The sequence below is a fragment of the Microtus oregoni genome, unplaced genomic scaffold, assembly GCF_018167655.1.
Source record: "Microtus oregoni isolate MIOR12 unplaced genomic scaffold, Mior012 000002F_ref0000024, whole genome shotgun sequence".
Taxonomy (NCBI): Eukaryota; Metazoa; Chordata; class Mammalia; order Rodentia; family Cricetidae; genus Microtus; species Microtus oregoni.
The window spans coordinates 85,875,698-85,893,499 of NW_024543061.1; the positions used below are offsets into that span (position 1 = coordinate 85,875,698).

The 17,802-nt window shown below is 43.4% G+C and overlaps 1 protein-coding gene across 1 annotated transcript in view; it reads right to left on the minus strand.

Annotated features, from left to right (window-relative positions):
* Positions 1-17,802, minus strand: part of Itpr2 (inositol 1,4,5-trisphosphate receptor type 2) — a 420,430-nt gene that overhangs the window by 112,856 nt on the left and 289,772 nt on the right. The window contains exons 43-45 of the mRNA XM_041632277.1: positions 16,820-16,930; positions 13,129-13,224; positions 11,439-11,561 (exon numbers count right to left, since the gene is read on the minus strand). Of these exons, the coding sequence (XP_041488211.1) occupies positions 11,439-11,561; positions 13,129-13,224; positions 16,820-16,930 (330 nt within the window). The remainder of the gene's footprint in view (positions 1-11,438; positions 11,562-13,128; positions 13,225-16,819; positions 16,931-17,802) is intronic.

Sequence of the window (17,802 nt, forward strand, 5' to 3'; positions counted from 1 at the left end):
ATCTTATACAACATTTTGGCCAGACCTGCACGAAAATACTCAGAGACTATTTGCAATTTTAAAAGACATTGATCTTGAAATTTAACCATCATTTTACTTTCACAGGATCCCCCAGAAAGAACGTCGCCCCTATGACAGCTGGAAGTAATTCTAGAGAACGACGTCCCCTCTCCCAGTAAAGTTTGCCCTTGTGTTTAGGGACATCATTTAGGGGTTGATTATAATTAGTATATGATTGAGGGTTGGGGGAGGAATTTTATAAGCTCAGGGATCATTTTGAAAAAAAAAAGAGGGATGATGGGATAATAGACAAATATATTGGTATAGATTCTTGTATATTGATACAAAGTTAAATTATATTGACTATTGTACGCATGCATGTTTCTACCTCTGTTTAAAACATTTTTATGTATTGACATATATTGTATTGATATATATATATATATTGTATATATTTACCATATTGCAGTGTACATTTCTACCTCTGATTAAGATACTTATATAATATTTGTGTATTGATATATATTTACCTACTGCAATGTATATTTGTACCTTGTTTATATTTGGAGGTCATTGTCCTCATTTGTTTCACAGTCGTTTATTGTCTTAGTCTTTAAGATAGATAGATATTGAGAATTATATAGACTAATTGTCATCTAAGTTTGTCATTTATAATTAGACTAATCAGGTTCTTTAGATATATAGAGATTATACTCAGTATAGATAGATAATCTTCAACCTCTTCAAAGAGCTGTAGAAAATGGCCTTTAATCTAACTCAGAGTTTCGTGATAGTGTGACACAATTGCTCCTGGCAACACCGCTCTATTCCCGAGAGAATGTTGAGCACCAAAAACACTCCATCTGGAGCCTTTCTATTTGACAGAACTGGCCTTTGGGCAAAGAAATGCCCATACCTCAACCACTGACACAGATACAGAGCGTGCATCAATGGATAAAACAGGACTGTAATATCCTGCCAAGACAGGGTAAGATAGTTTTGAAAAGTTCCTTGCCTTTAATAATGGTATGTCAGTTATGTTAGGCCTTAGCCAAAATTGGTTGACTCAACGTTGCAAACGAGACTTTGGGTGATTGCCCAGGTAGTCAGTTGTCTCTGTCAATTGTTGCACATTTTGGATATATCTCGTTTGTTGAGTAGTGTTTATTCCCTTCTCAGATCTTTGACTGAGTTGAAGATTATATAATTGTAGTTACTCTTTATATTATTTAGACTTCTTGAGATAGAATGTTTAGCAAAGCTTTTGTTCTCAATATTGTTTGTTGTATTTATTATTTGTTGTTATTGTATGTAGTTGTATTTGGTTTAGTTCTGTCTTATTTAGACAAAAAGGGGAGATGTAGGGATAAGTCCCGCCCCTTAAAGGGCGTGTTCGCCTCGGGCTAATGTCTGCCTATAAATTTGGCGAGCAAGCTCTGAGCTCTCGCTTCTGCTTTCCTGGTCTCCGCGGGAACGGTGGTTCTGTAAGTCTATTTCTACATTAAAGCTATATATATATATATTTTTACACTCTGTCTGCATTCATTTACGCCGTTACAGAAGCTGGCTTTGAACCACTGTCCTCTCGCCTCTACCTCCAACTCTTACAATCTTAGGGCAATTTTTAAACAGTTTTATTAAGCTCATACAATACAAATATCCCCGATCACGAAAGTATATCTATGGAACAATCTTATTCTACATCTATGTTCACAATGGCCACAGTATGAACAATCCTCAAGGTTAATTACATTCACTTTCTGTATATGTGGGGGTACGTGTGTGTGTGTGTGAGCATATGCACATGTGTGGAGGCCAGAGGTCAACATCAGGTCTCTTTCTCTAGTGCTTTTCATCACGTTTTTACAGACAGGCTCTTTTGCTAACCCTGGAGCTCAATACTTCTGCAAGCTGAGCCAGCCAGCAGGCTCTTGGGAGCCCCCTGCTTCTGCCTCCTCAGTGCTCAGCAAATTCTTCAGTTTTCTACTACTGCAATAAAACACAGCGACCAAGGTGACTTACAGCAGGAAGGGTTTATTTGGGACTTCCAAATAAACTTCTGGAGGGTTAGGGGTCATGATGGCAGGGTACAGGGAGCAGCAGCAGACAGCCAGAGCAGAAGCTGAGAGTTCACATCTTGAGCCATAAGCAGGACACAGAGAGAGCTAACTTGAAATGGTCTTTAGGAACCTCGAAGCCTGCCCCCAGTGGCATACTTTCTTCAGCAAGGCCAAGGGTCTTCTACTGGGGACCAAGTAGTCAAATGCCCAAGACTTATGGGGACATCTCATTCAAACCACCGCACTGAGATCACAGCTTTTTTTAAGTGGGTAATGGGATCGGAACTTGGTTCCTTACACTTGTTCAGCAAGCACTTTCTCAAGAGCCATCTCCCCAGCCCTGTGTATTTACTCTTGATTACACCTGAAAAGTGATGATTGCATCAGAGAGCTGAAAAGGAACTAGTAGCAGATGGGATCGCCTCAAGTATGGCCTGCAGCAGTCTTCTGGAAACCACTGTCCACTGGGGGTGGGAAGGGCACGCTATGCTCCCATTTCAATTCCTTTTCAAGACCAGCAAAGATGCTTATGAATGAATAGTACAGCGGATGACTTTTAACTCTTTGTTACCCATAATGCCACACTGGTCCTGGCAAATGGAGACTGTATCAGCCACAACTCCCAGAACATTTGGTCATTTTCCCTTCCCAGGCTTCTGCGGTCCTATTTTAAGTGAACAATTCCACACACAGGCATTTCTCCGTTAGCCTCAAATCCCTGTTGTAAGCAGATGAGGTGTACACAAACACAAATATCCAGCAGCTGGCTAGCTAGACCAACAATTATTTAAAATGTAATGTAACCCATTATAGAAGCCATTGCGTCTAAAGATGCTTGGGTACTCACGTGGGTCCCTGCAGACAAAGCTCACGGATGTCTGTACTGCCTTTATGGATGAGAGAGTTGAAGTCAGAAAAGCCATGAACCCCAACAGTGGACAGAGGAAACACACCTCGTGAGAGGAGTAGCGGCTAGGCTGCTGCACAGCATTTCTACTGAGGTATTACCAGGCTACTTGGGTGTCTGTGAGCAGAGAAATCAGCTGTGTTTTCCACTTCCCACAAGTGATGATAATAGAGATGAAGTAATTGTCAGTTAGTGAACACCCTTCAAAGATATTAGTGATGGGAGTTATGGGTCCAATTACAAACCCATCTTTCTGCTTCCACAAATAAAGTAAATGAAGCCGTGCTGATTACTACGCATTAGCATCAGGAGGCAGAAGCTGGGAAGAGGTGAGCTGCTCCAGTCTCTAGGGAAACACTTTAAGGCAGTCTGAGTGATATACACACTTCCTCTGATTTCAGGGTATTTAGAATAATTTATACGCATAGCCCTTCAAATGAGAACATCTCAAGCAATTGCAGCAATGAAATGGAATTTTTAAGGGGAAAGTGACTTAATGAAGACTATCAGATATCTAGAAAATGCCAGTATAATAAAGTATCCCAGTGCATGAAGCAGGAAAGGAAGCCACGCCTACCATTCCCTGTCCCCACCCCTTCCCAGAGTGCCTTGGTTAGTGCCAAGTGACAATCCGGGTGACTGAAATATGGATAGCAAGTGCTGGCGTTTTCCTTTGGGAGGGAACAGTATATGACTCTCTGACATCTCCAGCACTCCTACAAGACTTTGTGAATGCAGGGGTATAGGCACATGTGCCTCAGGGATGTGCGCCTAGGTGTGTACATACATGTACACATGTGGAAACCAGAGACCATCGTCAGGAAGACCACTCCACATTATATTTTTGAGCAGTTTCTCTTGCTGAATCTGGAGCTCATTAATTCAGCCAACCTGGCTGGACAAGGAACTCCAGGGAGCTGTTTCCTCCACCCCAATTGCAGAGGTTACAGACATGCATCATCCCCCCACAGACTCTGAATCCTGTGGATGTAGCTGAAGTCAGCATGGATGTGAGGGAGAAGAGGAGCTGAACTCTTTAGCCACAGCTGCTGCATTGCCGGACTTCAGATGAGGCCTCTGATAAGCATGTCACAGAAAAAAAGTTGCTGCTAACAGAAGGTAGCCAGTAAGCCAAACATACTGCTTCTCCTGAACTTGCCTTCACGATCCTTCCACCCAGTTCAATTTCATTCCGCTTCCCCCTTTGCGCACTTTTATTGCTTCTGCTAAGTATGAACTTGGAGGTGACACAAACAGCTATAACCCAGACTATCAGATGCTCAGTTGAGTGATATTTAGTGCTTACTAAAAGGATTTAAATCTAACACAGCCAAGGTTTTTGTTTTCTCATTTTACTTTTATTATTTTGGAAATTTTCTTTAAAAATCAGAGAGAGAACTCACGAGTACCCATATTTGTGAGTTTTCTATTAATTAAATATCCAAGTCAATATGCATAAACAGTTCAATGTGCATAAACAATTGGATATGCACAATTGAATATGCATAAGCAATTGAATATGTGTGAACAACTGAGTGTGCACAAACAAATAAGCACAACGACCGAATATGCATAAACAATTGCATATGAGTAAACAACCAAACATGCATAAACTAATACACAGAAAATAATTGGAAGTAAGTCTAGTAATATGCATAGCATTTATTAGATACTACATCTTAATGCTATGGCCAATCAAATACTTTACAGGTAGCAATTGAATTAAGGACAAAGCCCTGTCTACACTGAGCTAAATAAAAAGACTGGCTAAGAATGACCTATAAAATGAAAATAAGCCATCAATACCAGGTGAGCAAGATCCCTGCCTACCCAGTACAAAGTGCTTCTATTACATCAAACACCATCAACACCCATGCACCCTGCAATGAGTTTGTATCTACTGCTGCAAGACACCACGCTTGGCATGGGACTAGGGAAGAAAAGAGAAAAGGTATATCAGCATTAAAGAATGCTAATGCTATACTCTGAGTGGTGCTAGAAAATTGTCTGTATTCTGTCAATCATGTTTTAAATAAACGCTGATTGGCCAGGCAGGAAGTATAGGTGGGTCAACCAGACAGGAAGTAGAGGTGGTGCAATGAGAACAGGAGTATTCTGGGAAGCAGGAAGCTCCCCCCCCCCCCCCCGCAGCCCTGCCCAGACCATGGAAGAAGCAAGATGTAATCTACCCAGCTGAGAAAGGAAGGTTCCAAGCCATGTGGCTAACATCGATAAGAACAATGGGTTAATATAAGCTACAAGAGCTAATAAGAAGACTGAGCTAATGGGCGAATCAGTTTATAACCTATATAGACCTGTATGTGATTTTCTTTGGGGCTTGCTGGTTGTGGGGTACCAGGCGGGACAGAAACCCCTGGCCCTCATGTTACATCTGAGGACAGGAATTACCACTAATTTTGACCACAGTAACAATGATAATAGAAAAAAGTCTGCATTTGGATTTTATTATTATTCATAAACTACCAAATTCCAAGCCTGAGAGCACATCACTTCCTAGTCACTTCTTCATGCTTCAATCATATACATGACATTTCTTAAGTAACTATGACTGGTTATCACAACGATGTCCACTTGGTTCCAGTTACTATAGCCTTTGTCATAGATAGGCCTAAGTGGACGTGATGGAGATTCCTAAGCTAAGTCCTGAGAGCAACACCAGTCTCTAGAGCCTTCTCATGGGAGCAGATCTTTCTGCCTCAACCAACCTCTTCCCTCACCCCCAGTGCCCATGTGCAAACATCTTGGACTTTTTCCATTTCAACACAGCATCTTTATGGCAGTTTCTCATCTCCCTCTCCTTCCAGAATTCACTTCCTTGGGAGCTTCTTGATTTATCTTTTCATCTCAGCAACTAACATGATGCCTGACTTGAGTAGTTATTGAGATCAGTAGCCACTACCTTGTCATAAATGAACCCAAAATGAACTGAATGGGATAAATACTCATAGCTGGTTGGGGTAGACCAGCATTTGGGTCTCATTTCCTCCCTGTAGACACACTGAGCTCATGCCATTCAGAAGTCATCGAACCACACCTTGTAAGGGTTCCCGTCCATTTCATGTGCTTTCATTTTTCTCCCCGAGATCCAGCTTCGGTTTCAAATCCTCAGAGAAAGTCCTTCAGAAGGCCCCATCTCCAGCAATCTCATTGCCACCTTTACCACACCCTGTTCCCCACCAGTGTATGGCTGATTCCATGATCTGCTAATTGTGACATGTTTGTCTCTCTTCCCCTGTTCCTAGTCCAAGTGCAAATTGTCCCAGAACTGATTTGTCATCGTTACTACCCTGTAAGACTATGTCATGGTGCCTGGCAGCCAGACAGCTTGCTCATCTACACAACTCAGTGATTGAGGAATGTGGGTCCTAGGTTTGATCTGTGGTGAGCTATGGCTCCTGGCTGCTCTCAGCTAGGTTGGCCTGGCCCTAGGTTCGACCTGTGGTGAGCTGTGGCTCCTGGCTGCTCTTAGCTATGTTGGCCTGCTCCATGTGGTGAGCTGTGGTGAGCTGTGGTGAGCTATGACTCCTCGCTGCTCTTAGCTAGGGTGGCCTGCTCCATGTCTTTACATTTTTTTAATGACTTGTCAACTTTTAAAGATGAGATTTCACAATTTAAAAAAAAAATAAAAATTCAGGCTTCTTTTGAAGTTCTGGAAGGAGTAGAAAGAACATCAGGTCTGGGATCCCAACTGGTGAGCTGGCAGAGGTGCATACTAGCGCCTTGTTGAGGGAGGAGCATCAGGCCTCCCAGGTCCTGCCCTGCTCAGATCACTCACACACATGTAATTCCCAGACATGTCTATATTCTGGCCTTGATCTCTTCTCCAGAAGTTTCCACTCCCTGCATTCCTGCACAGAACTACCACGGCTTCTCCATCAAAATTCAGAATGTGCCTTCTGGGATGAGTCAGAACTGGGACCTACCATCTCAGCCCAGCATGGTGGCACACACGTGATCCAAACACCTGGAAACCTGACCCAGGAAGATTGCTCCAAGCCTCAGACCAGCCATGGCTGTATAGTGAGACCTTATTTTTTAAAATCAAAGACCAAGAAAAGCATCTTCTCATCTACATGATTAAATACAAAAGTATGATTCATCATGTGTTCATTGAAACCCCAGGGGAGTGTCTAACAGATTTAAGCTGACAGACAAAAAGGATATTAAAATACTGAAAGGTCAATGAATTGGAAATTAGATATAATCAATACGATAGATGAATGGTTGTTAATGATTTAATCCTTAATTAAAATTCTGTAAGACAAAGGAGACCTGATAAAAGATAAATATATCTGCAAGCAATTCATAGGAGAAATACAAGCAATCAAAGAACGAAGAATGAAAAGATACATGGTCCATTTCAAAAGCTCTTTAAAGCAGCAGTGCTCAACCTGTGGGTCATGACCCCTTTGGGAGTCAACTGACCCTTCTACAGTGGCTGCCTGAGATCATCAGAAAACACAGATATTTACATTAAGATTCATCACAGTAGCAAGATTACAGTTATGAAGTAGCAATGAAAATAATTTTATGGTTGGGGCCACCACAATGTGAGGAACTATATGAAAGGGTTGCAGTGTCAGGAAGGCTGAGAGCCACTGCAAAGGAAGTGACTACAAGTGAGATCTCCATTTTCATGGTACACACAAATGGAGTGAACAGGAATCTGTGGACCGAGAGCTATACTCCTGATTCTATCGGTTCTGCAGTTTTCTTTGAATGGTACTAAGTTTCGCAAAGAGTATCAAGAGCCATAGAGTGGCCCCTATAGCCCAGAAATTGAACTTCCTGATTTTACCCTAAGAAAACCACCAGGACAGTGGACAAAGATTAATGTGTGAGGGCATTAATCACAGCATAATTCATAATATCAAATATATTAGAAACCTATACTTAACAATAAAGAGTGATTCAATAAATTATAGAACATTCATTCAAATGATGTCTAATTATGCAGACATTAAAATTACATGTTCAAAGGCCATTTACTGATTCAGGAAAACGCTCATGAAAAAATTGAAAGCTTGCATTTTGAGAAGATTTTCATGTAACTAATCAAAGTGACTATTATTCTTATTTTCCACTGACTTTCTGTTTAATGAGTCTTCCTGCCCACAAAGCATCTAACATTTCTTCATCCATTTCTTTAATTTTGCTCTCTTATTTTGTGTTTTGAGACAGAGTCTCATGCTGGCACCTAGGCTGATCTAGAACTCACAGTAGTCCTCCTGCCTCAGCCTCCTGAGTTATGAGATTATCCAGGCAGGAGCCATGATGCCCTGCCCTCTCCATCTCCATCTTACTTCAGGAAAGAGGCAAATGGAGAGACTCAGACAACACGAGACAACTGTGTGATGGAGTAAGGAGGTGATGCAGCCTAACGTATGATAAACGCATGTGAAAAAGTAAGAAATGTACTAGACGGGGGGGGGGGGGGGGGGGATATAACTGCTTCAAAAGAAACCCCAAACAGGGACGGGATGGGGAAGAAACAAAACATGAAACAGCAAGACCAGGGCTCAGAAGAGATCGAGAGACAGGAAGAGAGAGCCAGCACATGCGGCTGAGCGGTGAAGAAATTCACAGCACAACACCTCAGAATCAAAGCTGAAGAAATTCCCTGTGTGATGTATTTATAGCTTTATGCAGATTAGACGAGACACTTACAAGAAGCATTATTTGTTTCTTGTAACACTGACCACAGGAAGGGCCCAGAGGGCCGTCAGGGTGGAAAAGCAGAACTATGGCCCTGCCACGAAAAGCATCAACAACAAAAACCGAAAGTCTGACAGCACCAAAATAAACCATCTGTGCAGAAGATGATGATGGTGAAGCCGGAAGGAAGGGCAGCTTGGTTCTCGAATGACTGGGTGGTGCAGAGGCGGGCTTAAATCTGCAAGGTCATCAGCTGCCCAAGTGCCATGCTCCCGCCTCAGAGCCTGGATCTGTCCTGCACGGTTCTGCATGGCGCTGCACAGCTGCTCCCCTTCTGAAGAACAGCTGGCCACCCTGCACTCGTTTTGTGACGCCTCAGTGTAGGAGCTGTTTACACGGCAGGTTCACAAAGAACCAGATAGCAGCCCAAAGCCAGTCACGACCCACAATCGTAAGAACTGAAAGAGACCAATGTGAGTGAAGACTGCTAACATCTCAAGGAAAACCAGTGGCATAATTAATTCCATAAGGAAAACGACATGCTGACGGGGAACAATTCCTTGTGGCACTAAGAGAAGATGCAGACAGTGACTATACCATCAGTTACACACACCAGCAGAATCAGAACTGAAGGGGGGTGGAGTCTGCGCCTGATTCCGCTCCTGCAAGCTCTCTGTTTCTAAACGGGACCTGTTCGGACTCAGATAAATCACAAGGCTGATGCGTTCGGCAGTTCAGAACCCACTTCCTCCCTTACTCAGCTGGGTCCTTCTCCCTCCGGAAGCCTGGCTTCCTTAACACAGCTACACAGCATATCCTCACAGCTCTGCAAACGACTGGAGAGGTTTTATAAAAGCCCTCTGCAGGACCCCAGCCACTTCCGCATTCGCTGCTTCCCTAATCTCTGCAAGTTGCTTTTGACCCCTGATCGTGCTTTGACGCTTGAATGTCTGGCTCTTTCATCTTCGGATGCTTCTGTTCTCTCCAAGAACAGATCTGTTCTCCAGCTCACGCCAATCAAAACCAGTGGCCTTTCTGCCGTCTGCGTTTCTCCTGCCGCCAGTCCTGCGTCCTCCTTCCCTCGAAGACCAAGCTCACGCATTTGCATTTGCTGCTCTTGGGCTTCAGTCCATGGAAACAGAGCTGACCTAACCTGAATCTTGATGAACGTCTTTGATGTTCCAGTTGCCCACACTCCTGCTGGTGTCTTGAGACTTCAAGGTTATGGGGGTTGGTCTGGCTCCAAGGCCTGCAATTCTGTTGGTGCTCTGGCGAGTTTAGGCTGACTGAGGATTTATGCCCTAGAGCATACATACAGGGCCAGGCCTGAGGCATGCAGCTGCTCACTGTACTGAGGGGACAGCCTTCGCCAACAAGGAAGGACCAGCTTCCAGTGAAGACTCTGCAGGTGGTCCTCTTACGAAGACCCTCTGGGGCTGGCTCTGCCCCAGTTTTCTTTGTCACCTCTGCTGATGGTGTTGCAGACTCTGAGGTCCTCTGCCCAGACACACACTACATCCCTGTGTTCCTGTGTTCCTCTGGCATGCCATGGGATTTTAAGTCCTGGCTGGGAGTCATTTTTTTTTTTTTCTGTTTCATACTCCAGTCCATTCTCTACTCATTCTTTATTACTTTTCCTAACTTGACTCACCTTCTGCCACCTGACTTTTCTTTCTCTGAAATGGGACTTCCCCACATCCTGAGTCTCTGTCTTTCCACTTCCTTCTGCTCATCTCTCGGCTTGGCTTTTGGTTCCTCAATGCCTAAAATGCCTTTCCTTCTGCACAGCTGTAACTCGGCTGCCCTCGCCTTGTGAACGGACAGATTACGAGAATCCTGCAAGTCTCAGGGTGCTGACCGTATAACAGGAGCAGCAACCCTGAGCTGGAGCTTTTGCAATCAGAGTCCTTCCTTAAAGAGTAATCAAAAACATTGTTCAAGGTTCTATCCAGTAGATGGCCATATGGCGGGCACAGGGAATACCTAGAGAGCAACCTTTAAAACTAAATCTATTCAGAATCTGACGTTCCCTCCACCAATATTTATTTAATCAACAGATAAGATGAATGGGAAAGCAGACAGGAGAGATGGCAGGTGGAAGGAGGCACCTGGGAAGTCTGAGACATTTTCAAAGTCTGAGCTTTAATCCCTTAAAACGATAGGGCCATTGAAGACAAAAATCAAGCCAACATGTGTACATTTCAAGTTTTATATTTTAAACCTATCTGTGTTAGATGATGTGAGTTTCAATTTGACCATGTTTGTGGGATTGAGCTTATCAAACAATGCTCATCAAATATTGGTACTTACAAGAAATGAAATGGAAACATCACTGAAGAAATTGAATACTTAGTCTATGGATGCTAGAAGTCCCGTGGAAAGCGCTTAGGGCTGCAAACTTAATGACCTCGATTAAGAACTTGTCAGCCTATGCCTGAAGGGCAGAGCTCTCTCTGGATTAGCCCTGGCTAAACTGTAGAACACCCCTACCCACCTCTTCACACCCTGCCTCCTCAGGAGCTGGCCTCCCCTCTCCTGAGGTTCTGGGGTGAGACACTTTCTTCTTCCCGGCCCAGAAGTATTCTCCCGAGCCTCTTTAACTTGTCAAAGGCTCCCTAGTGGACCCTGAATTTCATAATTGGGAATTCTGAGGACTTACTGTTTTCTCTAACTGAAACCAAAGAAGGTAGGCACTGAATAAATAAGGTTATCAGAAGGTAAAAATATAATAATAATCCATCAGCGTAAGACACAATGACCAGGTAAGCAAGATAAATGTAGAAAAATATGCGCACCTGATGGGCCAGAATGTAGATGTTGTGCCCAACGTCCTTTGGAGAAACACCGTCATCCCCTCCCTCCTCGTCCCCGTGGTCACATTCCAGTCCTTGGTTATAGGCTTGCTTCATCACATCTACCTAGCAATAAATAATGAGCAAACAGTCAGAACAGGGTCTGCAAGGCGGCAGCAACTCATCAATTGTTAGTGAGCTTTAACTTAAAATTGGCAAGTTTCATGGCAGACAAAACTATACAAGCTATAAGTGAACAAATATCTCATTTTCTCCCATATCCAGACTCAAGATCTAAGTGTGTGTGCATGTCTATCTGTAGGCTGTGAAGGTAGACGGGACTGTGAGAAGAGAGAACGAGAGCTAACAGAAGCGGAAAGCAGGAAAGACGGGGTAACAGAATACACGAGAGACAAAAGGCAGGCATCTGAGACAGGGAGCCAGCAAAGGATGGACAGGATCGACAATGTGGAGGTAATTAGGAAGGAAAAAGTATAATGGCGTATCTCTCATCTTCCACTGTCAACTAGAGAGCCTAGATTTATCTGAGGGAGTTTCACTGGGGAGACTGCCTCCCTCCCTCAGATTGGCCTCTGGAGCATTTTCTGTTCTTTTTCGGGAATTAATGTGGGAAGGCCGTGCTCACTGGGGGCGATAACATCCCTAAGCAGGTCTGACCTAGGCTGCAGAAGAAAGGCCAATGAATGTGAGCCTGGGCCTGAGCCAGCAAGGAGCTTTCCTCTGTGGTTCCTGTCCTGACTGTCCTCTGTGATGGACCGACCTGGAAGTGTAAGTCAAATAAAAGCTTCCCTCCCCGAGTTGCGTTTGGTCATGATGCTTATCACAGCTGGAGAAATCTAATGAGTACAACGCATTTGTGCAAAACATGCCATAATAAAGCTAATGTTAGCTTTATATAACAGAATATATATAACTAATGTATATACTAACAGAAAATAATTTTAGAAATATTCTTGAAAACCACAGTTATTTAAATGAACATGGAATCATTTTGTGACAATGTTCCGTGTTTATCTGGAACACTCTGTTTCTATCTTTGGACACTAATGCTCTGAAGTCTCCAGGATTTAAGTGAATTTGGAATCCGGAGAAACTCACTGTTTATTGGGCATTCAAGAGGGAGCTGGAGACAGGGTGCTGGCCCCAGTATCGGGCACTGGAGAGCCCACGGTGGGCAAGCAGAGTGTCTCTGCTCAAGGGTCCAGCAGGGGGTGAGCAGCGCACTGTTAGAGGCCTGGGGCATCTAACTCAGTTTGAGGGGGGTGGAAATTTAGCTAAGAAACGTGCTTAAGGTGGATAAAACTAGCAAAAGCAGGCTGAACAGATAGCTCAGGATTAAGTTCACTTCCTGCTCTTGCAGAGGACCCTAGGTCAGTTCCCAGCACCCACATCCGGGTACTTACAACTGCCTGTAACTTTGGCTCCAGGAGATCTGACATGTTTCTGGCCTCCAAGGGCAGCAGAACACACATTACATACATATACATAGACACACACATACACATAAATAAAAACAGAAAAATAATTCTAAAATAAAACCTAGTGAATCCACAGGTCCCAGTCACTTGGGCCTTCACCACCCTCCCCTGCAGAAGCCATGGTGCTCCTGCCAGGCTCCCTGGAGCAGCGGGAGAAGCTACCCCTGGCAGACAGCCTGGGCAAACGCGCTTACCAGTTCTTTGGGTCTCATGTTGAAGAGAATTCTCTCTGCGTTCTCACTGTCGTGTCTGCTCTCCATGATGGCCAGCAAAAGCTTGGAGGCGTTGTTCTGGGGACAAGGACTGCGTGAGCACACACACAATTCACACAGGTCGACAGCCCTCTGCATCTGTGCTAGCTGAGATCACCAGGCCCTTTTTGTTTTCTCCATCAGGAGAAATCTGAAACTTCTTTATTTACTTTGTCTTAGTAGCAGAAAGTAGGATATTTTACGATTCATAAAAGATGGGGGATATTTTTGAGGATTTTTTACCCTAAGACAGGGTTTCTCTGTGTAGTCCTGAGCTCACTCTGTAGCTCAGGTTGGCCTCAAACTCACAGAGATCTGCCTGACTCTTCCTCCCGAGTGCTGGGATTAAAGGTGTGCACCACCACCACCTGCCCAATGGGGAATATTTTAAAATTACAGGTGTCTTAAATGGAAGACTGACTAGACACTACATTAAATAGAAATATATTTTCTTCCAATGTTTTTAAAATTGGATTTCCATAATGACATCTTAATAATAAAATCAGATGAGCAGGAATCAGTGACATTTTGTGGACATGGTATGTATATAATTTAAAGAATAGAGTACAGCCATTTTAAAAACAAAGTAATAATCATAGCAGCATATTGAAATGTTACATACATTTGTGAATCATCAATGAGAACTAATATTGAAGTCCTAAATTCCCAAGTTGGAAATATGGAGATGTTTTCCCGAGATAGCTCACTTAATTCATCACGTTTATTAACATTAAGACTATTCTCTTAATAAAGAGTGAAAGTGGTATGTGTTCCTGGATGCTACCTCAGATACTGCTACTTAAGATCGCAAAGTACGAAGTAATTTTCAGTCTTATACCAGTACCAGAGAGTCACCACAGGAAACACTGTTACTCCACACAGACTCCTGATGTGTGTGTGTGTATGAGAGAGTGGGGGGAAGGGATTTAAAGGCATGTCTAAGAGACTCAGAGTCCACATGTTTTTAGAGGGGGAATGATCAAGAATGAAATGATCAAGCTGAATCGTGTTTGCTGTAGGCAGACAAAGCGCTAATTGATGAGACTGTGTAAACTAACTCTGGTTAGATTGGGTCCTACATTCCATCCAGCGCTCCCAGCTCTGGCAAATGCCACCTTTAAAAGGATACCTAATGGTCCTGAAGGTAACAAGGGTGATGGTGGGTCACGCCAGTGCCACAGCCACCATGAAAGATTTCAGTGCAGGGAATGGGTTCTATTTTTTTTTCCTGTTCCGTTTTTGCATTTTATGAGTATTTTCAAGTCCTATGAACCACTTTTATAACCTAGGTTCCAAGCAATAGCTGTTTAAAACATGGCTTAGGGATTAGACGGAGCAGACCCCACAGAATTCAGGTAACACCCTGGCAGGACAGTGTGTGTTCTCAATGAGCCACGCTCTGCAGGGCCAATAGAACAGGGCTCTAAAATGTCTCCAGTTTCTGATGCCATCGGTAGTGTGGTGCTTTTAACCAATTTTCTTTCTCATACTTTGTGAGAATAGAAAGAAATCTTGCCAATGGCATCCTGAACTCTGAACCAATTTAGAAGTTCGTGCACCTGGGTATACTGAAAAACCTAAGTAATCCTGCTAACGGGATTTTCCTTTGAGGGGAAGCTGGAGTCTTTCTAAACAAAACACAGAGATGCACCTCTGACCAAACGTAGCACCTGGCAGTCACAGGTCAGTTAAAAAAACAGTGTGAAGGATGAGACACGCATCTGAGACGTTCGCTAAGCCAGAGATTAAATGAGTATATAAAGCATATTTAAAATGGTAGTTTTTATAATACTGCATTTGAATTATATTAAGGCATATGGTATATACTTATAGTGCTATACTATATTGAAGGTATGTTACTAAAATTATGGCCAACTAAGCCATCAAATCCAGGAGTCAATGTTACTAACTGATTTATTATTTGAAGTGTCTCATCTCATAAGTGTTGCCAACATGAATAATTCTCATATAACATGGATAATTCTCACATAACGTGTATAAGTCTCATAAGTGTCCCTAAACTTGCCAACGTGGGTAATTGTGCCTCACAGCTGCTCTCTTATCAGGCATAATAAACACAAAATCTTTAGATTTAAAGAGTATACTCACTTCAGACTTTAAGTTAAAACCATATTCAAGGTATTTCAAGAGAAACAAACCCAACTGTTGCTTTGGCTGCACGCTGATTTATCTGACTGCCATGTTTCAATAAATTGTGCTACTGAAATAAATAAAAATGGAATGACCCGTTTTAAAAGCACTTTAATTTGAATACCTAATATTTTGGTTCAGTAAATCATCATTACTTAATTTTTCAAAGTAAGATCTGGATTTGTAAATAACCCACACACCTACACTCTGTGTTAAGTTGGTGAGTCACTCAACACCTCCCCCACAGAGCCATGTGACTGACAAGGCCGATTTTAGAATTCAGCTTCTAAACAACAAAGAGCTTCAGTGGCCTCTGGATGCTGTGTCTCCATGAATTACAGTTAAAGCTGAATTCAGAGAGAAGGACAAACTCTTGTTAGTGTCTCCAGTTGGGTTGCATGTCACCTACACCAGGTGCTCACTCACTGAAGCAAAGGCCCAAGGAACAAAGGCAGGAAGGGCACCCCCATCGTGAAGGTGGGCCAGGGTGTGGGTGCGGGTATTAGATCTTACACATAGTATGGACGAAAGCATTAAATACACAAACAGAGCCCAGCACAGACTTCACAGTAGTGGATCTGTGTACAACCCACTGTATACAGACAGCATTCTGGATTCTCCTTGGCCACCAACTCACCTGCCCGATGTTAAGCCTAATTTTCTATCAAGTTGGAGAGGCCTGGCTTTACCAAAAACAAAAGTATGTTTAGCCATGTGATGAGCTGCTGAGTTTGTTTATATGTGCTGTGCACGTGTGTCCGTGCATGTGGAGTCCAGAGGGCATAGCGCCACACTGGGCTTTTTCAGAAGGCTTCTGGGGACCAAACTTGAGAGCTGTTCTTACCAAGCTATCTATCCCCTACAGGCCCCTGGGTTTGGTTTTAACCTGTGTAAATATTCAACACAATGATGCAGCCTAAAGTAACTTATCTAACTTGAATATCATTTCTTAGCATGTAAGATTTATGTAAGTTAATTTTTATTTATTTATCTATTTTCATTTGAACAAAAATATTTGGATGCCATTATGCTCCTAACTTTTGATAGATAGAATTTTCTGGAAGTGGATACTAGGCTCAACATAAACACTATGATTGGGAGGTGGTGAGATTCAACTCAAATAAAACATTCCTTTATGCCATCTAATTGTGACCACTAGATGAAATTCTCAAGCCAGGGCAGATTAAACACCCATGAGACAGTGGGTATCAAACACTTTCCACTTCTATTTGTAATAAAAATGGGAAATTAAAACAAGGTAGAGGAGGTAAGGAGCTGCTTCAGCGCCTCTAGCAGAGAACCTCACTGTGCCTGCGGCCTGCAGGAGCTCACACGTTCCCTCGCTCAGCGAGCCTCCTGAGCTCGCTGCCCTCTCCTGTCGGTTCCCGAGTTGAGCAGGTGATGGTGTTTTGCACAATCACTTGAAGACACAGAATTCACTCTGCATGGGAGGTGCGTGTGGAAAGTGCCAGGGTCACCCTACCTTCAGCTGCAACACCAAGTCCATTCTGTATTTGCCAAGAGGGTTGATGTCACTGAGAATCAGAGAGATGATGATGTCGATCCCATTCGATTCATGAGTGGCGATGCAGGTCTAGAAAAGGAGATGTCTGTAAAATGGCATGCTGCTTGCTCTCCACACTAGAGACGGCAACAGAAGACCTGAAACTTTTAAATGCCAGGTGCATTTGTACAAATGTTGGAAGGATTAATTAGTTTTTTGGCGGGTGGGCTCTATTAACTGACTTGCACTGGTCAATGCCTCTGGGCCCTGAATACTAACACATCACTGAGTGTGTAACATGGGAATCAGATTGGCTCACTGAGTGTGTGTAGCACACGTATTAGACTAGCTCACTGAGTGTGTAACACATGTATCAGACTAGCTCGCTGAGTGTGTGACACGAGTATCAGATTGGCTCACTGAGTGTGTAGCACATGTATTAGACCAGCTCACTGAGTGTGTAGCACGGGTATCAGACTAGCTCACTGAGTGTGTAGCATGGTTATCAGACTAGCTCACTGAGTGTGTGACACGGGTATCAGACTAGCTCACTGAGTGTGTGACACAGGTATCAGACTAGTTCACTGAGTGTGTAGCACGGATATCAGACTAGCTCACTGAGTGTGTAACACGGTTATCAGACTAGCTCACTGAGTGTGTGACACGGATATCAGACTAGCTCACTGAGTGTGTAGCACGGATATCAGACTAGCTCACTGAGTGTGGAGCACGGGTATCAGACTAGCTCACTGAGTGTGTAGCACGGGTATCAGACTAGCTCACTGAGTGTGTGACACGGATATCAGACTAGCTCACTGAGTGTGGAGCACGGGTATCAGACTAGCTCACTGAGTGTGTGACACGGATATCAGACTAGCTCACTGAGTGTGTAGCACACGTATTAGACCAGCTCACTGAGTGTGTGACACGGATATCAGACTAGCTCACTGAGTGTGTAGCAC